The sequence below is a fragment of the Entelurus aequoreus genome, linkage group LG10 (genome assembly GCF_033978785.1).
Source record: "Entelurus aequoreus isolate RoL-2023_Sb linkage group LG10, RoL_Eaeq_v1.1, whole genome shotgun sequence".
NCBI lineage: Eukaryota > Metazoa > Chordata > Actinopteri > Syngnathiformes > Syngnathidae > Entelurus > Entelurus aequoreus.
The window spans coordinates 12844706-12868449 of record NC_084740.1 but is presented as its reverse complement, the minus strand read 5'-3'; the positions used below and the strand labels follow the sequence as shown (position 1 = coordinate 12868449).

Here is a 23744-nt window from a genome sequence, read left to right as displayed (position 1 = left end):
TTCCACACTCTGTGTAGCTGCAGCAGCTGCCAAAGAGTCTCCAGCGGAAAACTGAGGCAGCACCTCCATTATCAGCTCAAACTGCCTTCTGAGAGGATGAACGTGAATCACCTGCATCGATGACATGTTATAGGGTAATGATACGGCGAGGTATGACCACATTATGATACAAAATGTACATAAATCATGCGCCTTTTAGCACAGTCGTGCTTCGTTGTGACGTAGCAGTCCTCAGTGCTCTTGTCTCTACTCGTGCCTTCATGTAGATGTCCTTCACTTTTACTGTACCGTACTGTACCGTGTCTCAGCTGTTATGTAATAATGGCACCTTCGACACAATTTGAAGGTAAAACAGGTGTCCGTGTGGTGTGGTGCTGTTTGTTTTGTACTCCCTACTACTGCTTTGACACTCTAGGAATGTCTCCACTTTTCAATAAGGGTACCCTATATGAATTAGTTTGCCTGTTTATTGAAGTGATGAGTCCACCTCGTGTATATGCCCGCCTGATTTGTAAAAACAAAACCCCCTCCAAGAAAACCAAACAACTGCTTCACTACATATGCTATATTGCCAAAAGTATTTGGCCACACCTGCCTTGACTCACATATGAACTTGAAGTGCCATCCCATTCCTAACCCATAGGGTTCAATATGATGTGGGTCCACCTTTTGCAGCTATTACAGCTTCAACTCTTCTGGGAAGGCTGTCCACAAGGTTGCGGAGTGTGTTTATAGGAATTTTCCACCATTCTTCCAAAAGCACATTGGTGAGGTCGAGAAGGCCTGGCTCTCACCGTCTCCGTTCTAATTCATCCCAAAGGTGTTCTATCGGGTCCAGGTTCGGATTCTGTGCAGGCCAGTCAAGTTCATCCACACCAGACTCTGTCATCCATGTCTTTATGGACTTTAATTTGGAAGAGGAAGGGGCCCACTCCACACACTTTGCATTGAACTTGGTGATGTATGGCTTAGATGCAGCTGCTCGGCCATGGAAACCCATTCTATGAAGCTCTCTGCGTACTGCGCGTGGGCTAATTAGAAGGTCGCCTGAAGTTTGGAGCTCTGTAGCAACTGACTGTGCTGAAAGTCGGCGACCTCTTTGCACTATGCGCTTCAGCATCCGCAGACCCGTCTCTGTCAGTTTACGTGGCCGACCACTTGGTGGCGGAGTTGCTGTTGTTCCCAAATTCTTCCATTTTCTTATAATAAACCCGACAGTTGACTTTGGAATATTTAGGAGCGAGGAAATTTCACGACTGGATTTGTTGCACAGATTACATCCTCTGACAGATCCGCGCTGGAAATCACTGAGCTCCTGTGAGCGGCCCATTCTTTCACAAATGTTTGTAGAAACAGTCTCCATGCACTTGGTCTTATACCTGATTGATTATTTGGATGTGTGGCCAAATACTTTCGGCATTATAGTGTATCTTAAATAAAGCCTGCCAACAATCCACCAGTCGAATAAATACTGGTACTTTTAAAGGTAACGCTCTTATTATGTCAGTCCTAACGGTTAACGATTCACGTCAGATCGTACTGACATTTTTCGTTACCTCTGTCATGTCCAGTTTCAGACACTCGGCGGGACCACAAGCAGTCAAGCAGCACTCAGAGCGGACTCAGTCAGACTGGCTCTAGGCAATGTTGCGATTCTCCATGCCAGCGAAGCAAGTCTGCCTGATCGAAAACACTCAAACGTGCAGCGAGGCACCACTTTTAAAAAAGCGATGCTAATTTAGACCCGCAACTGATTAGCATAAGCGATTTTACATGTCCATTTCAACACCTCCAAATTTGGTAATGAAAACGACAATTAAGATGCACGTTACAATCAAACAGGTGGTGTGTAATATATAAAATACTTACAGTATAAACACTTTGTAGGGTTCAACCATAGACTAGACTTTCAGCTTAATGGCAAAGACTACTTCCTGACTAGGCAACACACAATAGCCTATACACCACTGCCATCTAATGTCTTGGAATTGCAACTGCATGCAAAGTCTGCAATACTTACAATACTTGCAAATGAGATTCAGAAATGTGGAACAACTGGACAGCATAGGCATTATCGGTTCAGCGTTAAATGTTTAACACAAAAATGCCATTTTATTATTAAACAAATGAACACATAGAAAAGTACCAACAACTGGTTCTTTGGATTCCCAGGCACCGGGTATTGGTTTTATCATTTAGTTGTTATTTGGCAAATTTTTTATCGGCGGTCACTCGAACAAGTATGACGATCCTCCTGGTAGGGGTGTATCCCTTTATGGAGGATGCCTGTGCGTGACTTTGTTTTACGTGGGGAGACTGGTGCACAGACAGTCGCCACACGATCCTTGACAGAATCGGGTCAGGGTCCAGTGGCATGGAGTCCAAGACGACTGGGGACCCTTTTCTGCTGCAGCCTTCATCCGCCATCGCAGCCGTTGTGGTAGTTCTTCAAATCTACCGTTTTCCGCCTGCTCCGCCGTTGAGGTCTTCACCGTATCCCTGGCTAGGGGGCAGTCAGGTACTAGGCCTTTGCCAAGGGCCACCTGGGGTAACAGTAGTAAAGGGGTTAACCTCCTAGTGCCCCAAAACCCCATAGAGGAGCCTCCACTGCCGGATGCACTTTAACATCATGCCCTGGACAGGCGAATATGCTAACCTAGCATGGTGTTAAAACGTGGGTGTAATGTTAGCAATGTAGCTCACATAGCTATGCAAGTGTTGATAACGTTTGCGTCCTCCTGTGCCACTCCTTAGTGATATATGGTGTCTGGACAAGTTATGAACAATGTTTTTCTTGGAACCAAACACTCATTAGCTCTGCAATTTGTTATTCGTATAGCCAGAACTGTGTGCGTAAGAATGACAAATTGCATAATTATTTGAAGACCTGATGAACCTATTTAGATCACTCATTGGCTCGTCAGCATGAAAGCCACAGACACACAAAATGCCGCATTAACAGCAGGACTTGGTAAAGGTAGCATCAGTGCTACATTTTGGCCAACACACTTCCAATATACAATTGACTTATCTGACCCGATCCAAGTGGACCGTGACAGCGAAAGGTGAAAATAAATGACTATACCCACCAAAACAAAATGGGCTATTTTGCTCGACCCAAAAGTCCACACAGTTTCATTGAGATCGGTCGTGTTGTGTTTGTGCAATCCTTGATCTAAAAGTATTGTGCAATTGTTTATTAACCTCTTAAGGCTCAAGCTGTTTGTTTACATGCTTTTTTTATTTCTCTTTGGGCTTATTGGACCCTAATTAGAATAAAAACTAAGAATCATCTTTTGATATGATGTACTTAGTCCATAAGTACACAAACGTGTACGTCATGTGTAGTGACATGCTAATTTTTATTTTTACACTTTTTTTTCCAAATTCAATTGTATGTTATACTCTTAAGGAGCGCCCTAAGTGGCTGATCCGTTGGCGGTCCCGTGGGATTGTGCCGAAAATGTAATTTCAGTTCTTATGTGTCTTGTACATGTTAAGAATGGACAAATAAAGCTGCTCTCTGCTCTGCTCTTCTGACACCACCAGATGGCAGTATAAGTGTCCACATAAGCGGCCGTAAGACCCCAATTCAGTAGTGTACACAATTTTGGAAATAAGAGCTAAAAGGTGCTGTCCACGCATGTGGCCACTAAGCTTTTAGAGAAGGCATTTCTGAACCCTCATAAGGGTACCCTTATTAGAAAGCAATGAAAGTTTTTTTTTGTGTGTGTTTCCTTATGTCGTCAAATGTCCTTGAAAATGTACCGCAGTTGTATAAATATATATATAAATATGCAGTATATTAAAGTACAGACAACGGGAGCGTGCATGTACATGTAATGTATGTGTGTCCACGTGTTGTACCAGACAATCGAATCTGCTAAAATCCACTGCAGTAATTTGACATCAGCTGTCTCACTGCCATTACCCCGCCACTAATGGGAATAAGTAGTCCACCTGTAGACATACACATGTGGTTTTCTATTCATCAAAGAGGCCTCTCGTGTTGACGTTGACCAAAACATCACCAGTGAGACTGTCAAGACTTTCACTATCTGTTTTTGAAGACGACAAACACTTTTGTCCAACTGCCGCATGAGGCCTTGTTGTGTCGCAACATGTCGTGCTTTTGACATTTAATATCAATAAATCTCTCTGAAGACTTATAACGATGCCTTCTTGTGGTCATTTACTACCGGGTACTATTTCAAGTCCAGAGGCGATTGCTCTAAGACTCCAAGGGAAGCTCAGCTTCCCCTAAAATGTCCAAAAAAAAAAGTGATTAGTGTTGTGTGTACCGTATTTTTCGGACTATAAGTCGCAGTTTTTTTCATAGTTTGGCCGGGGGTGCGACTTATACTCAGGAGAGACTTATGTGTGAAATTATTAACACATTAGCGTAAAATATCAAATAATATTATTTAGCTCATTCATGTAAGAGACTAGACGTATAAGATTTCATGGGATTTAGCGATTAGGAGTGACAGATTGTTTGGTAAACGTATAGCATGTTCTATATGTTATAGTTATTTGAATGACTCTTACCATAATATGTTACGTTAACATACCAGGCACATTCTCAGTTGGTTATTTATGCCTCATATAACGTACACTTATTCAGCCTGTTGTTCACTATTCTTTATTTATTTTAAATTGCCTTTCAAATGACTATTCTTGGTGTTGGGTTTTATCAAATACATTTCTCCCAAAAATGCGACTTATACTCCAGTGCGACTTATATATATTTTTTCCCTTCTTTATTATGCATTTTCGGCCAGTGCAACTTATACTCTGGTGCGACTTATACTCCGAAAAATACGGTACATGTTATTGACTAAATATGCGCTACAACGCGCTCTTTTGTTCAGAATCATCTTCTTATCACTGGTAACAACGCGGCTTTTCTCTCTCTCATTCCCGCAGCTTCACGGGGCTTTAAACAGTGTAGACCAGGGGTGTCAAACTCAAATACAGAGTGGGCCAAAATTTAAAACTGAGCAAAGCCGCGGGCCAAGGTTGAACAAATTAACCTTTAACGTACTCTACGAGCTATCTTCACGTCCGCTTTTTATCCATTCTAACATCGTTCAGACCCAGTCACAAGATATGTGCGGCTTCTGTACGCACACACGAGCAAATGCAACGCATACTTAATCAACAGCGATACAAGTTACACTGAGGGTGCCAGTATAAAAAACTTTAACACTGTTAGAAATATATGCCACACTGTGAATCCACACCAAACAAGAATGACAAACACATTTCGGGAGAACATCCGCACCGTAACACACATAAACACAACAGAACAAATACCCAGAATCCTTTGCAGCACTAACTCTTCCGGGACGCTACAAAATACACCCCCACTACCACCAAATCTACTCAAACCACTCTATTTCTAGCCAGATATGGTTAGCTTAAAGACGATCTTGGTGGTCAAATGTATTCGTTCATTAATTTGGCAGAGCATTAGTCCATTAGGACAGTGTTTTTCAACCTTTTTTGAGCCTAAGCACATTTTTTGCGTTGAAAAAATCTGGAGGCACACCACCAGCAGAAATCATTAAAAAATTAAACTCAGTTGACAGTAAAAAGTTGTTGTTGCAATTGTTGAATATGACTTTAAACCAAGCATGCATCACTATAGCTTTTGTCTCAAAGTACTGTCACCACCTGTCATATCACGCCCTGACTTATTTTGACTTTTTTGCTGTTTTCCTGTGTGTAGTGTTTTAGTTCTTGTCTTGCGCTCCTATTTTGGTGGCTTTTTCTCTTTTTTTGGTATATTTCCTGCATCTACTTTGTTTTAGCAATCAAGAATATTTCAGTTGTTTTTATCCTTCTTTGTGGGAACATTGTTGATTGTCATGTCATGTTCGGATATACTTTGTGGACGCCGTCTTTGCTCCACAGTAAGTCTTTGCTCCACAGTAAGTCTTTGCTGTCGTCCAGCATTCTGTTTTTGTTTACTTTGTAGCCAGTTCAGTTTTAGTTTTGTTCTGCATAGCCTTCCCTAAGCTCCAATGCATTTTCTTAGAGGCACTCACCTTTTGTTTATTTTTGGTTTAAGCATTAGATAGATACCTTTTTACCTTCACACTGCCTCCCGCTGTTTCCTACATCTACAAAGCTATTAGCTACCGGCTGCCACCTACTGATATGGAAGAGTATTACACGGTTACTCTGCCGAGCTCTAAACAGCACCGACACCCAACAACAACGCATCATTTGCAGACTATAATTACTGGTTTGCAAAAAATATATTTAACCCAAGTAGGTGAAAAACACTGCATTTGGAGACAGTGTCATTGGTACACTTAAATTTACAAGGCTCTTCTGGGACTATTGCCTAAAAATATTTGTGCATTGATTTCACAGAGAAGTACAAACTCTTATGCACTGAGATCCAACGATCGGCTGTTGCTCTCTGTCCCTTTTACTCACACTGAACAAGGGAAAAAAGCTTTTGTCTATGCAGCCCCTTGTGCTTGGAACATGATACAAAGAGACTGGAGGCTGACTGAATTGTTATCCTTAAATGCTTTTAAATCTACACTGAGATCATTTGAAGGAGCCTCAGTTATCTGCAACTGTCTTACTTGCTGTCCATCCTGTCATTTTAATGTGTAACTCTGCTGCCTCTTGGCCAGGACTCCCTTGAAAAGGTTTTTAATCTCAATGGGATTTTTTCCTGCATAAAAAGAGATTAAATAAAAAATAAAATATATTCATTGTATTTTGTTTGTGTAAATAACGTTTTTTAAACAACATTTGCTGGCTTCTTCTGTGGAAAAAATACGGTATGGTAGCAACATGCGGGCAGCATGGTGGAACAGGGGTTATTAGTGCGTGTGCCTCACAATACGAAGGTCCTGGGTTCGAGCCTCGTGTTTTCTTTCTGTGTGGAGTTTGCATGTTCTCCCCGTGGGTTCCCTCCGGGTACTCCGGCTTCCTCCCACCTCCAAAGACATGCACCTGGGGATAGGTTGATTGGCCCTAGGGTGTGATTGTGAGTGTGAATGTTGTCTATCTGTGTTGGCCCTGTGATGAGGTGGTGTGTGAGTGTAAATGTTGTCTATCTGTGTTGGCCCTGTGATGAGGTGGTGACTAACCCTAACCCCATTGATGGGCTTGTCTGACTGTCGGCGAAAAAAACAGCCAACTGCATAATTTCTCTGGGCTTCGAAGTGCAGTTTGCGGAATGTCCAACAGAGGGAAACAGAGTACGTCGGCTGGACAGTGACAGCTCAGTTACTGATGGACTGCTTTCCAGAGCTATTGAGAGAACTACAGTATATACTGCATAAACCAACAACAGTAAGTTATTTATTCCTTAATTACATTTAAAAAGACAAACAAAAACAAAAAATCACAATTTGTCATTAGGTATAGTGTGTGTGCAAGGTACTGTATACTTGTGGTCATTTAAATTTGCAAGACATTAATTGCGGATTCACTGAATGCCTTGTGCTTAAAGCTGCTAATTATTTTAAGTTGAAAGAGTTGAGAGAGAAAAAAATATTCAGTCTAAACCTGGGCCCCTGGAGAGGGGGTCCAGACTGAGGCCAAGGAAGAAAAAAAATCATAGCCATAGCACACATAAACGTAGATAGATAGTACTTTATTGATTCCTTCAGGAGAGTTCCCTCAGGAAAATAAAAATTCCAGCAGCAGTGTACAGAGTTGAGATCGAATTTAAAAAGTAAAAAGTAAATAATGGGGGTATAAATGTGTGTAAGAGGGAAATATCAAAGAACACAAAGGATATTAAAGACATTAAACGAGCAGAGCTGATGCAATCAGCCACTTCTACACACAGCCACAAACGTTTAACAACAACAACAAAAAACATATACACTGTGGTGGCCTCTACGGTGTTCCACGCCATCGTCTGCTGGGGTGGGGGGAGCATGGCCAGGGACAGGAGCAGACCCAACAAAGCAACCAAGAGAGCCAACTCCACCCTCGGCCACCCACCAACTCTCGGCCAGTGTCCAGTCTGCTCAGCGCCAGCTCCACAGCCCTGTCTCTTCATCTGCATCTCCTCCCGTCTCTCCAAACGAACTCTGGTGTGGCAGAGACCCAGCAGCTGTTCTCCATGGCCAAAAGGCTCCCGAGAGGCAGATCCAGAAGTTCACAAAAAAGCACCGCATACGTCACAAAAGGGCCACCCCTTGTCACACAGTCCCAAAGGGTCCCGAACCAAAAGGCAAAAAAACCCACAACAAAACAAAGAGGGAAACATCAGGAACACAAAAGGATGACACAAGAGCACAGAGCTCCTGCCGACAGCAGCCACTAATCGGAGCTTTATTTGTCCATTCTTAACATGTACAAGACACATAAGAACTGAAATTACATTACTACAGCGGAGCCATTTCTACATAGAGGAACAAATGAGCAATAAATAATACATCTTACACACACTTTCACCATGCATAGTCAAACACCAAACAAAACAAAACCAGAATTTCAACCCTCACATACACTGCGGTGGCCTCTGCAGTGCTCCACGCCATTGTCTGCTGGTGTAGGGGGCAGCAGGGCTAGAGACAGGAACAGACCCAATAAAGAAGGGGTGGGCAAACTCTACTACGGCCCGTTGGTCCCTTTAATCCGGCCCGCCAATATTTAAAAAAAGAATTGAGCAAAGATCTGCTTTGAGAATTGCCACAACAAAACTGATACTATACTTCGACGCACTGGCAAAAAGGGTGATCAACAACACTGCTCCCACTAAGTGTTGACCCTGTAATACAATTTTTTTGTTTCTTTGATGTTCTGATGTAATTATTGTTGAAAATAGATATATTATGATTAAAATAGCCCATGTTTGAGGAGCCTTAGTTCTAACTGATATGATATGCTTTGAAATGCATCATGTGCTTGCCCCGCCCCTATGTCAAATATCAAAAGCCAATGTGACTCCAAAGCCAAAACGTTTAATCACCCCTGCAATAAAGCAACCAAAGAAAGCATCAAATTGTGACGATCCGTAGCCCGGATCATGTGTTGTTATAATCTGTTAGTTTTGAACTCCCTTAGTTCCGTTTTTTGTGCACCCTTGTTTGTTTTTAGTTACCATGGGTACTTACTGTTTCCACCTGTCTCTGATTGGTGCTCGGGACGCTCACCTGTTTCCCGAGCACTAATCAGAGGGACTATTTAATCCTGCCTTTGCCGGTGAGTCGGCCTGGCTTCATTGTTTGCTTCTTGCCACAGTTACGTGAGTATTCCTTATCTCTAGTCTATGCTAAGTGTTAGCTTTAGCGCCCAGTGCGATCGGCACGTTTTTCCTCTGGCTTGTTTTCCGTTCTTGGTACTTGTTTGATTTCGACAAATAAATCAGGTTCCTACCTGCACGTCCTGTCCGGAGTGGTCCGTTTGCATCCCGGGGGAACGAATCCTGCAGTAAGTTGCAACCCACACGTGACAAAAATATCAAAAGCCAATGTGGCCCCTAAGCCAAAATGTTTGCCCACCCCTGCAATAAAGCAACCAAAGAAAACATCAAATATCAAAAGCCAATGTGGCCCCTAAGCCAAAACGTTCGCCCACCCCTGCAATAAAGCAACAAAAGAAGCAGTCTCAGTCTTAGGCTGCCAAATAGCTCTCGGCCAATGTCCAGCAGATGAGCGAGAATCTATCCAGGAAAGCCAAAGTGTCCAATACGTGCTTAGACACGCTCATCCATCCCGATGCTAACGTTAACTTCAAAGCCCCATACGGACACCATTATGGCATAGAGCCAGCAGCTGGTCTCTGGTGCAAAAGGCTCCCATGAGGCAGATCCAAAAGTTCACAAAAAAGCACTGGATAAGTCCTGAAAGTGCTACTCCTTGTTGCACAGTCCCAAAGAGGCCCGAATCAAAGGGCAAAAAAAACAAACTATGAAAAACAAGAGGGAAATACAGTAGAAGTGCAGTACAGAAAGAAGTATTGCATCATTGTGAGGGGGAAATTAAGAAGGTATATTGCTTGTTAGAGAAAAAAGACATGACAGTAAAAGAAAATGAAGAAAGATGGATGCAGGGAGCGAAATGGCATTGAAACAGGAAAAGTCCAAAATGCAGGAGTTAAAGGAACAGGAAACAGCACAAAATGAAATGCAATTTTCTGTACGTGACATGGTAAACACTAACAAGCACAATATGTTTGAAGAAATCTATAGGAGGAATGCTCAAAGACTGAGCTATTTGAAATGATGGACAAAATTGAAAGACTTGAGTCATAATTAAAAGACCTTAGTACCTTTCTACAAGCCACGAGTGTCTACATTTTGCTTTATATTTATTATTTTACTTATTTTTTGTCTGGTTTTGTATTTGTTTTGTATCATCCCGTGAGGTGTGTATTACTTTTTTTGTTCGGTTTGTACTTCATGAAGTTTTGCACTTGTTGGGTTTTTTTGTGTGTTTTTTGTTTGTTTTCATTATATTTGGATGTATTTGTTTGGTTTGTATGCTTGTGAATCTGAGCTATCCATTAAGTAAGACTACTTATTATGTTGAAGGGGGCACGAAATATAAGATTGTCTTCACCCTGTTCCTTCTCAAGCATAGGTGTGTAAATATGTGTTAAGTTGCTAAAGTTTAATTGTCTATTGATCAAAAATGCACGTCAATGAAGGAGATAAATAAAAAATGAAAATGAAATGAATGACCTGTGTGACAATCTCTAAGACACTAAACATTACATACACACCAAGTTATTTAAAGAATAAGTCATGCATGCACGGCTGTTACAGCAGATCTATTTGGTTAAATAAGGGTAAAAAACAAAACAAACACGTATTCCATGCCAGAAAATATGTGTCCCACGTAAATCCCTCAAGCTATTTACTAACATCATGTGGATTATATTGGCATTGTACAAAACTTGTGAATTTGGATTCATTTTATGAATTACAAAAAAAGTTAGTAGGGGATACATAATATTTTAACATACGTTAAATATTTGTGCTGCCATAAAATGTGTTCCCCCCTCTATTTTCCTCAATTGATGTACTAACATTACGTGTTTTATTCTGTAGATACTTAGCATCATCAACAACAGAAATTGTGAATTTGGACTCATGTTATTAATCACAAAAAAAGTTAGTAGGGGATACATAATATTTTAAAATATATCTGTGCTGCCATAAAATGTGTCGTCTCCCCCCCCTCTCTATTTTCCTAAATTGATGTACTAACATTATGTGTTTTATTCTGTAGATACTTAGCATCATCAACAACAAAAATTGTGAATTTGGACTCATGTTATTAATCACAAAAAAAGTTAGTAGGGGATACATAATATTTTAACATATTTCTGTGCTGCCATAAAATGTGTGTGTGTGTGTGTGTGTGTGTGTGTCCCTCTATTTTCCTCAATTGATGTACTAACATTATGTGTTTTATTCTGTAGATACTTAGCATCATCAACAACAAAAATTGTGAATTTGGACTCATGTTATTAATCACAACAAAAGTTAGTAGGGGATACATAATATTTTAACATATTTCTGTGCTGCCATAAAATGTGTGTGTGTGTGTGTGTGTGCGTGTGTGTGTGTGTGTGTGTGTGTGTGTGTGTGTGTGTGTGTGTGTGTCCCTCTATTTTCCTCAATTGATGTACTAACATTATGTGTTTTATTCTGTAGATACTTAGCATCATCAACAATAAAAATTGTGAATTTGGACTCATGTTATTAATCACAAAAAAAGTTAGTAGGGGATACATAATATTTTAACATATTTCTGTGCTGCCATAAAATGTGCCCCCCCCCCCCCCCGAACCCTCCCCCCTCTATTTTCCACAATTGATGTACTAACATTATGTGTTTTATTCTGTCGATGCTTAGCATCATCAACAACAAAAATTGTGAATTTGGACTCATGTTATTAATCACAAAAAAAGTTAATAGGGGATACATAATATTTTAACATATTTCTGTGCTGCCATAAAATGTGTGTGTGTGTGTGTGTGTGTCCCTCTATTTTCCTCAATTGATGTACTAACATTATGTGTTTTATTCTGTAGATACTTAGCATCATCAACAATAAAAATTGTGAATTTGGACTCATGTTATTAATCACAAAAAAAGTTAGTAGGGGATACATAATATTTTAACAGATTTCTGTGCTGCCATAAAATGTGCCCCCCCCCTTCTATTTTCCACAATTGATGTACTAACATTATGTGTTTTATTCTGTAGATACTTAGCATCACCAACAACAAAAATTGTGAATTTGGACTCATGTTATTAATCACAAAAAAGGTTAGTAGGGGATACATAATATTTTAACATATTTCTGTGCTGCCATAAAATGTGTGTGTGTGTGTGTCCCCCTCTATTTTCCTCAATTGATGTACTAACATTATGTGTTTTATTCTGTAGATACTTAGCATCATCAACAACAAAAATTGTGAATTTGGACTCATGTTATTAATCACAAAAAAAGTTAGTAGGGGATACATAATATTTTAGCATATTTCTGTGCTGCCATAAAATGTGTCCCCTTCCTCTATTTTCCTCAATTTATGTACTAACATTATGTGTTTTATTCTGTAGCTACTTAGCATCATCAACAACAAAAATGGACATGGACTCATGTTATTAATCACAAAAAAAAGTTAGTAGGGTATACATAATACTTATAATCATTGACATCGCTAATAACCAGTGTTGGGACTAACGCGTTACAAAGTAATGTTACTTTCGGTGGTAAATAGTAATCTAACGCGTTATTTTTTTATGTTCAGTAACTCAGTTACCATTACTACATGATGCGTTACAGCGTTATTTTACGTTATTTTTTATGTAGTATCGGCTAGAAACTGACAGGATCTGAGTGTGTTTTATTGGAGAGCTGCAGAAAAGGCGACGGAGAAGAGGCGCGCTGCTCTGTGTGTGGGGCGGGGGAGGGGGGGGGGCGTGTCTGTGTTTACTAACACAAGACATGGCAGAGCCAAAGTCGAGTTTCTTAACATGGAGATATTCTAACTACTTTTCTTTTGTCGACCACAAAGAACATAACAGTTTAGTTAAATGTAAGTTGTCTTGGATCAAAGATCCTATCCTAGCAATTCAAATCTGCTGAAACAGCTACAAAAGCAACATGCTTCGACAAAGCTAGTAAAGAGAGACACACGATCACCTCCTAAGCAACAGCGGCTGGATTTTAACGAGGCACTGCGCACTGAAGGTACACACACTGTCAATTCTCTTATATATTCTTTCATTCTAGACTTCTAGAGTGTTTGATTATCACATCACTCTAAATGTATAGACTAAAAAGTTCACAAACATAAAGAGGGATCCTAGTGGGCCAGGCCAATCTTTCCTTTTCTCTAAACTAAAACTGGGGGTATGTGTAGAGTGTTCTGGGCTTCAGACATGATTTTATTTCTGAAAAAAACGCCTGGTTAGGCTTTGTGTTTGTATGTAGTGTGTGCCTTCCTTGGTTTACAGCTGTGTTGTTATTATGCTGTTTGTTACTTATGTATGTTATGTTGCAGCTATTTTAAATAGTTTTGTGAATTTGTTGTGGCCTGAAACAAATCGGCCCTTTGAAACATATCTTTGTCTTTGTGTGTTGTATGCAGACCACATTGCTTAGCAGAGTTCAGTGATGCAAATGCATGTCAAGTTGATCAACAGATTGTATTATTCTCCAGTGCAATAACAGTACTGAAATGAAGGCTAAAAGGGCATTAAACGGGGCCTTAAAAAAAATAAAAATATATATAAGTAACCAGTGTTGGGTTAGTTACTGAAAACCAGTAACTAGTTACAATTACTAGTTACTTTATTTCAAAAGAAACTCAGTTACTAACTCAGTTACTTACACCAAAAAGTAATGCGTTACTGTGAAAAGTAACTATTTAGTTACTTCTTTTTTTCCCCCTTTTTTTAAGGCTCCCATTAATGCCCTTTTAGCCTTCATTTCAGTACTGTTATTGCACTGGAGAATAATACAATCTGTTGATCAACTTGACATGCATTTGCATCACTGAACTCAGAAAGCAATGTGGTCTACATACAACACACAAACAATGTGGTCTACATACAACACACAAAGACAAAGATATGTTTCAAAGGGCCAATTTATTTCAGGCCAGAAAAAATTGACAAAACTATTTTAAATAGCTGCAACATAATGGCACTTTAACTTTAACTCTAAGTAGATAGGATCTTTGATCCAAGACACAACTTACATTTAACTAAAATGTTATTTTCTTTGTGCTGGACAAAAGAAAAGTATTGAGAATGTCTCCATGTTAAAAAACTCGACTTCTGGCTTCGCCATGATGTCTTGTTAGTTGTTATGAGAGTAGCGTATGTGTGTGTGTGTGTGTGTGTGTGGCCCTTTAAGATATGACAGCATGAGAGGTGAGTGACGTGCTTTCTGTGGGTGGGGAGGCGTGCTTTCTGTGGGTGGGGGAAAGCACGCCTCTTCTTTTCCACCGGAGCGCTCCAATAAAACACAGTCAGATCTTCAGTTTCTAGCCGATACTACATAAAAATAACGTAAAATAACGCAGTAACGCATCATGCAGTAACGGTAACTGAGTTACGGTATATAAAAAAATAACGCGTTAGATTACTAGTTACCACCGAAACTAACAGCGTTACAGTAACACGTTACTTAGTAACACGTTAGTCCCAACACTGTAAGTAACTAAATAGTTACTTTTCACAGTAACGCATTAATTTTTGGTGTAAGTAACTGAGTTACTTTTGAAATAAAGTAACTAGTAACTGTAGCTAGTTACTGGTTTTCAGTAACAACACGGCTAATAACGCGGAAGTGCTGCCGCTGTCTGAACAAGGCACAGAGCTCCGCCCACATGCACGACACTGGCACTTATTTAATAAAACCACCTTAACATTTGACAACCAAACAATTACACAACGAGACTCGGTAAAGAATCTCGATATTATCTTTGACTTAACTCTCCCATTTCTGTCACATATTAAGAGTGTTACTAAAAACAGCCTTCTTTAATGTCCATAATATCACAAACATTTGTCCCATTTTGTCCTCTGAGATCATTATTCATGTGTTCGTTACGTCTCGTCTCGATTACTGTAACGTATTTGTGGTATAGTAGAACATCTTTTATTAACCTACCTACATGTATGTTGTTGGCTCCCTTGAGAGATAATGACGCTACAAAGATATAGGCCAATAGAGAGCGCACTCGTTGTTAGGTTGGGTCTTTTCTACGTCACTTGGCATTAGAAGAAGAGTGTCCCAAGTCGTGTGTGTGTGTGCGCGCGCGTGTGCATAGACATCTTATAAGTCGACGCAGCATTGGCTGCTGTGACGCGAGAAATTCGGCCGCCATCTTGAAGTGGTGATGAGGAGCCGGCGAGCAGCCTAAACTGACAGTTGACAGGTAGAAAACAAAGATGCCGGGCTGGTGTTCAGCGTTTTCCTGCTCAAATGAGCGGACTGTTGAAAATAGGAATCGGGGGATTACTTTTCACAAGTAAGATTTAACATTAACAGACTATTGGTTGTATTTTGTGAAAAGAATATTGCCACAGAGTTGAGAAGGAGCAAAGATCTTTAATAGTACTGAAATCGTAGCTAACTAGACAATCAGATGGACAGTGGCTATACAGTATTATACACGTCTAAATTTAGCCTTCAGTGTGCATATTGTATATAGTTATCTGCAAACCTATGGTGGCATCATGCCTTCAGTGTGCATATTGTATATAGTTCTCTGCAAACCTATGAAATGTTCTATTTTGGCTTCATTATTTTGTCAGAATGCACCAGAATGCTTCATTTGTATGTGAACATCACAAAGAAATCTTCTGGGGGAGGATGACCCCCCTACAGGGGTTTGGTTTACAAACTTTCAGCCCCACCTAAAACAAAATTCACCAGCCGCCACTGATTATGATGCATTCTCATTTTAGGCAAAGTATAAGACAATACTTTCTTAACAGTATAATTGTAACCAGGAATAAGTCTTCAAGTAACAATATTCAAATACTAACATTGTTGGGTAAGACAAAATGTGGTTTTATTCTGAATCCAGTGAAACAGATTGGTGGTTTTAGCTGATATAAAGACTTTCCGGTGTTTATATATGTTTATGTTTAAGTATTTGGCAGACGCTATTATCCAAAGCAACATACATAATAAATACATATAAAACAATCACTGTAAACATTATCATTTAAGGGAAGAATGTAATACAAAATATCAATACAAAGTGTCAAGACATAATAAACTCTCTGCTGCTGCAGCAACAGAGTTACAGTCTATAGGTCCCTAAGATATATAGATATATAATGTATTCATACATTGTTTATGTAGGATATATGCATGTTTATATAACCTAATCATATTGTTTCTTCAATTTAAAAATAGCTGACCGTTTTTTCCCCCCCTTCTCTGGGATTATATTCCCAGTTTTGATCTCGGACGTCTGGTCACTTATTGCATACAAGAATATTATATTACTGTTAAGCAAACTATGTATAATAAAACATGTGTCCTTTATCATAGCTACACGTATGACAAAAAAAACGCGTGAAAATCAGTGGTATTCAGTGAGGTAAGATGAATTGACTGCGCTGACAATTCATTGTTCCTGCCAAATGAATTGCACTGAGTGGAGCGGATCACCACTCCAAGATGGAGGCCCCGCGTCTCGTCAGCGCCAGTAGGCAGTAGCGCTCGATGCTGCGTCTGCTTATAAGATGTCTATGTGTGTGTGCTACAAGAAGTATATGTGTATATTTTGGTTTATTTAAAAGAAAATTACCTGTTAAATGCTTGTATGTCTAACATGTTTTCACATGAAAATAATTTTCTAGACATTTTGGAACGTTATAAATGTATGTCATGTAACAACCGGAGGTTTAGTAATCGGAAGTACAAGAGATAAGAGCGCAAACAGAAAATATAAATCTTAAAGAGCTTCCTTTTGTACATTCTAACATTCTACCATCGGTCTACCAGGCGAACACGGTCAATCTAATTTGTTTCATATTGTAATCTATCTTTTTTGAATACACGTACTTACAAGTGTTATACTGTATGTATGTACAGTTTTCACAGGGTTCATTGTGATTACAGCCCTATGTTGGTTTCTATTTTCTGCTGGATCTACTCTCTATTAGATGCTGCAGCTGTAACATATACTGTAATATTGTACTTGGTAATTGGTATGTATTGTATATATGATATAAACATATAATATAATATATCAGTATATTTCATATACTGTACATATATTATGTAAATATTACATATATGTTATATTTTATATTGCTACTACGGTAATTTTTTAGTCTATTTCATACCTGCATTGTCCTTTCCATCCTTACACTTTCCATCCTTTGTATCTGAGCTACTGTGTGGAACAATTTCCATTGTGGATCATTAAAGTTTGTTCAAGTCTTAGTTTCCCCATGGACTGGAGTCTCACGTTATCTATTGTGGAGTCCCGTAAGAGTTGGTGCTGCAAGGAATTCTGGGAATTTGTTTTGTTGTGTTTATGTCATTCTCCCGAAATGTGTTTGTCATTATTGCTTAGTGTGGTTTCACTATGTGGCACAGGTTTATGACAGTGTTGGCGTTGTTTATACGACCACTCTTAGTGTGACATGCATACCTGTTGACTAAGTATGTCCGTCATCCTTTGTTTATTTTTCTTCAAAATTAACATGACCACGAAGAGTGATAGCTAATCTTTACATCTTTACATTAATTACCCGCCCAAGGCTATAGTATGTAACTATTGATAGTTTTCACAGGGTACTTTGTTATTGCAGCTCTCTGTTGGTTTCCCCATGGACTGGAGACTCACGTTATCGATTAATTTGAATAATCGTACTCAGTCGACCTCCTTTGTAGCCGGTTACCCCTAGGGGGATCCCCACACCTGCGGCTCCTTTACCAAAGTTGTTCCTTGCCCGAATGTGGGTTCAGATTAGGGGACGCCGTTGCAGTTTATGAAATCCTTTGAGGCACTTGTGATTAAGTGCTTTACAATTCAATTGTGATTGACTGATTGATACGGTATTCTACGTCAAAATGTGCCCCGCCCACTATGTGACGCAACGACAAAGCAAGAGCGATAAAAGCATTGTGGATCTCAGTACTAGAATTATTGGAGCAGGGTCCAAAGAAATGATCTCTGTCAGGGGTTTGTATCATGGGATGTCCAACATTCAGACGCTAAAGTGTGTCTTAAAAGTTACCATTGTACTACTAATAATAATTGTAGTAGTTCCTGGTGCCCTCCTGATTCCAAAGGTTGACAGAACTTCTCTTTATTGGCCCCAGTGTTCTTACTTTATGACTACACTACAAATATATAACTGATCCAGAGGCTCTAATGTGGCTGTAGGCGGGGAAAATAGTTTTTGTGTTAGAGGGTGGTCTTCTGCACACACACTGACCGTGCAACACACACCTGAAAAGAAGGTTAAACAACTTGTGCACCTCAGGTGAGTTACTTATAATGGTAAACTTATCATGTAAATATTGTTTGTCTTGTATATATGTTATCAAAGTTGGTACTTGTTGTTCATTGTATTGCTTATTGCTTATTAATAAGGATTAATAAAGTATGTCTGATTCTGATTACTTTTGATTTCTCTAACTAATGTTTACTGAAACGACAACATTTGCATGCATTAGAATCTAAACCTTTTGATCTGTTTTTGATGTAAAACTAGTCTCAGAAGGTACAGAACACTATTGTAAATAATTGTGTCAACCCCGCCAAAATAAGGTAACGTTACTGGGTTTATTTAATAAACAAGTTACATTTAAGAACATCGCATGTTTACAGTTGCACAGTTTCAACATGTCTGAAAAGGAGTAGGAAGAGACAGAATTTAATGAATTCTTTAAATTTTCTGCCTGGCTCACCCGTCATTGATAGTTTGCTTACTTCCTGTTCAAAAAACGTCTTAAAGGGAAAGAACAGACAAGAGAACCTGTACCAATAACCTTCACAGAGAAAAGTGTTAAAAAAAAATGTAATTAAAAACAAAAAAAAAATACAAAAAATTATAAAGATATTGAAAATAAATTACAAATAAATAAATACAAAATTCAAAAAATGGAGACAATGTTTTCTTCTAATGTGGTATCACTACTTTTCCTCAGTCCCTCAGCCATCCAAGTGTGCAAAGGTCAAGGTTAATGAACATGGTAGCTGTGAAGTATTAATGAATAACTGTCAGGAATGCCCTCAAGCAAGACGGCTGGGGCCTATAAGCAATGAGTGAAGTGAAATCCATGAAAAGGAACATTTTCACTTTGTGACTGAAGGTCAAAATGAGAATTGGGGCATGCATGATAGTATCAATGTCACAAAAACTCCTCCTTGTTCACAAATGAGCTTCCTTCATTTGTGAGGACATTTGAAGTTTACACTCAAAAACATATTATTTGCATCACAGCTAACATGTTACACATCTCATACCTAATGTCCATTATAACTGATTAACCGCACGCACACGGATGGTTTACCAGCTGCTGCTGTTAATGCGTCGCATGTCTTTTATCCATTCTTGTTTGTGCCCACAGCTTCGCTGACAGAAAAGAGCAAACATGTCGTCCCCTAAAGGTAGGAGGCACAAAAGCTGCTGATAGAAGAAGGAGAATGGAATAATAGAACACTATGACGGTTTTCCACCTATTATTTGTAGGGTAGAATTAAGATGAAACTTTGACAATCATAGTATACATGCACAATCAAACGTGACAAAGCCTTTATGGAGACAACAGTTATTAATCAACATCTGTGTATGTATTACATGCAGTGGTGTACAAATGAATTGAGAGGTGTTATTTTTTGTATATTTCACTTAATTGATTCTTGTCACAAAGGTGACCAAAATTATTAGCCTGTGCATTGACCTGTATGACGTATTATCTGTTATTTTCCTTAATTTTCCTTTACTCTCCAGCCATTCATCTGGATTTATTTAGATCACCAGTTTTTTTGGTTACTTTTTAAAAGCATGCTTTTATACTTATTAAATTAAACCTAATTACATTTTAAAAGTCATTTGACATAAAATAAAAAAGGAAATTAAAATGACATTACATTTGATAAATAAATGTCAGTTAAAATAACATTACTTTCCAGCCATTCATCTGGATTTATTTAAATCACCAGTCTTTTTTTGTTACTTTTTAAAATCACGCTTGTATACTTATTTTATACTTGTTTTATACTTATTTTATACTTATTAAATTAAACCTAATTACATTTTAAAAGTCATTTGAAATAAAATACAAATGAAATTAAAATGACAATACATTTTATAAATAAATGTCAGATAAAATAATATTAAGTTACATGTTGGACAAACACTCCTTCAAAGAAAAAATGTGGAAATGTATGCACGAGAATATTGTATTTTGTGAAGCAATTTCCATCAACTCATCTACGTTTGCGCCGCATATTTTTTGTATTTTTTTATTTATTTAGTTTTATTTTTTCATGTCCTTTTTAAAAATATATATAGAGTATTGTATGGTATTATCCTACTTACCTAATTTAGAGGGAGGAATCCATGATTTAAATTAAATTAAAGTACAATAAAAATAAGATGCTTCATATTTAAAGCTTTAGGTCGTAGATTTGCGTTTTAATGTCATACCTACAAAAGAACTCGGCGACCACAGAGCACCATTGCCCAATATAGAAACTCTGAAAAAAAAATCCTTGATCCATATCAATCTCCAAAATGTAATCACTTGTTCCTTATCCCATTTATGACATTTCTTAAAAATGTCACAAAAATCCGTCCATACCTTTTTGAGTTATGTTGCTAACTAACAAACAGACGTAGATAACCTCTAATAAGTCGAAGAATAAACGTCTTCTTTTTGTTCGTCTCTCTGCAAAAGGGTTCACTCTTTGCATTGCACTTGTGCACATTTTTTATGTAGCAAAATGAAAGAAACGGAATGAACGCTCTCGTCAGTCATTCGCTCTCTTTGTCACTGTGAGTGGAGGCGGGCTGGGGCCGCTACCATACACAGCCTTGTTAATTAAACTTAAGGTACCATAGTAGAAATTATCCGGATCATCCCCCCAAAATATGACTTGTTACTTAGCTATTTAATTGAGAATATGACTTAAGAATTATAAGGATCTTTATTGTTTATCTTATGGTGTCTCCTCAATGTCCTGCCATAGGTGCTGTGGCCGACCCGGATGCAGACTTTGTTTATGGTAAGTGAACTATAACTGCTTCAATTCAACAATGTTTTAACAACCAGAGGGGGTAAGCGTTGATGGAGAGCGAGAACAAAGATGAAGAGCAGCAGAGGGCAAATGAAGTGAACAAGCGCTGAAGGAAAGATGGAGGATAGAAGGAGAGCGCTGGAGAGCAGCCAGATATAATAGGAGTGAAGGTTAGAATGTTGTTCTACTTTTCTATGACAATGTTTCTATGTGCAGACTACTACACACTGCGTGTTGCAGGCCTGGTCTTTACTGGAGTCATTGTGTTCCTTTCTATTATTTTGCTGGCAGGTGAGTCAATACATTGTGTGTGTTTGCAATATTATTATTATTCATTTGATGAAATAGTGAGTGTTACACAATGAGAGCACGAACATGTGGGAAGACAAGTCTGGGTGATTGTACAGAGCACATTAATACAGTACGTACACTTAAACAATCCTTTTAGATGAAAAACAAGAGATTCCCTTTATACCAAAAAAAAAGATATGTCATTTTCACTTTTCATAAGAGGCACCTTGGAGTATTAAATAAAACGTGCATTTTGCAGATTTTACTATTTTGATTCCCACCCAATATATCAGTCTATTAATTCAAAGGGGCATCACAAGTAGATATGTTGATTGTTTCTGGTTGTAATTTGCAAATAGTTCTTGAAACAAAACCTGTACTACATCCAATGTTGTGGTCTTTCATAATAACACCATTATATGCTGTGTATACCAATGCCTGCCACTTTCTACTTCTATTATTGTAAAGCACAACATGCTAATATAAACAAAATAATATAAAATGTGTATTCAAAATATATGTGAACATTAAATATTAAGAATAAAAAAAGGAAAAAATACAAACATAAAACAGGGAAAATAATAAAATCCATTAATAAAATAAAAAATAACAACATAAAAAAATTAAGAACCTAAAGATGATCTAAAAAAGTGGGCCTTTTAAATGTTTTAAAATGTTTTATTTATTTTTTGACAAACCATCATCCTCTTCTAATTTGTTTTGCACCTTACAGGTAAAAAGATCCGCATGTGTGGCAAAAAGGTAAACAAGTAATTGCATGTGGTAACAGGCAATTTAAACTGTATAATTAATACAAATACATATTCACTGTTGACAGCCAAAACGCCAGGAGGAGGAATTGATCTGAACAAAACAGGAGATGCTGACTGTTAGAAGAGTGTAAAAAATGATTTTGTAAAGAATAAAAGTGTGTGTGTCCACTCTGTGTTTTGTTTTTGTTTTATGCATTCACACAGTACAAACAGATGGTTAAAAAAAAGAAACTCCAATGTGTAGACATGTGTGTGCAGTAACATCAATTAACACAGGAGGGCGCTCCAGGACCAGCATGAATACAGGAAGTGGCCATGGCTTTGTCTTCGCTCCAAGCGGAAGTGAAACTCTTTAGAGTGACGTTTTAAACGCGACAGGTAAGTCCACAGCAATGGCGTATATCACCAAATAAGTTAGAAATACGTGTGATATCTGTTTAATGACTTTAGAACCCTGACATGTAAATGTACGTTTAATTTAAGTTGACAACACCTGAAACAAATACTTGAATAGACCGAGTTAGCCCCAAACAGGAAGTGAATGCCCCAAAAATGACCAATGGCACGACAGTTGTACTGGTTTGGCGGGAAATTCAGTAATACGCAAACAAATTATAAACAAAATCATTGAAATTATTAATTGTAAATATCTCACCAGATGCATAAAAGCAATTTTTAAAAAGTTGATATTGGATTGGGCAGGCACGGTGGTACAAGGGTTTAGTGCGTGTGCCTCGCAATACGAAGGCCCTGGGTTCGATCCTGGGCTCGGGATCTTTCCAAAGACATGCACCTGGGGATAGGTTGATTGGCAACACTAAATTGGCCCTAGTCTGTGAATGTGAGTGTGAATGTTGTCTGTCTACTGTGTTGGCCCTGTGATGAGGTGGCGACTTGTCCAGGGTGTACTCCGCCTACCGCCCGAATGCAGCTGAGATAGGCTCCAGCGTGTGTGGAGTTTGCATGTTTTCTCCGTGACTGCGTGGGTTCCCTCCGAGTACTCCGGCCTCCTCCCACCTCCAAAAACATGCACCTGGGGATAGGTTGATTGGCAACACTAAATTAGCCCTAGTCAATGTGAGTGTGAATGTTGTCTGTCTATCTATTCCTGCGATGAGGTATTGACTTGTCCAGTGTGTACCGAATGCAGCTGAGATAGGCTCCAGCACCCCCCCCCCCCCGCTACCCCGAAAGGGACAAGCGGTAGAAAATGGATGGATGGATATTGGATTGGTGCAGTGTCTGCACCGGTCTGTTGTGGTGAAGGAGCTGAGCCAGAAGGCGAAGCTCTCGATTTACCGGTCAGTCTACGTTCCTACCCTCACCTATGGTCATGAGCTTTGGGTAATGACCGAAAGGACAAGGTCGCAAATACCAGCGGCAGAAATGAGTTTCCTCTGCATGATGTCTGGGATCACCCTCACAGATAGCGTGAGGAGTTTGGTCATCCGGGAG

General features: G+C 38.9%; 1 protein-coding gene and 1 long non-coding RNA gene across 2 annotated transcripts in view; both read left to right on the top strand.

Annotated features, from left to right (window-relative positions):
• The window catches only part of fxyd6 (FXYD domain containing ion transport regulator 6), a 41303-nt gene extending 37126 nt beyond the window's left edge, over window positions 1-4177 (top strand). The window contains exon 8 of the mRNA XM_062060151.1: window positions 18-4177. Within this exon, the coding sequence (XP_061916135.1) occupies window positions 18-55 (38 nt within the window). The 3' untranslated portion in view covers window positions 56-4177. The remainder of the gene's footprint in view (window positions 1-17) is intronic.
• Window positions 4178-7247: 3070 nt separating this feature from the next.
• Window positions 7248-19584, top strand: LOC133659297 (uncharacterized). The gene is made up of 3 exons (XR_009827613.1): window positions 7248-7320; window positions 12200-12262; window positions 19554-19584. It is a non-coding gene; the product is annotated as an uncharacterized LOC133659297 (long non-coding RNA).
• Window positions 19585-23744: the final 4160 nt, after the last annotated feature.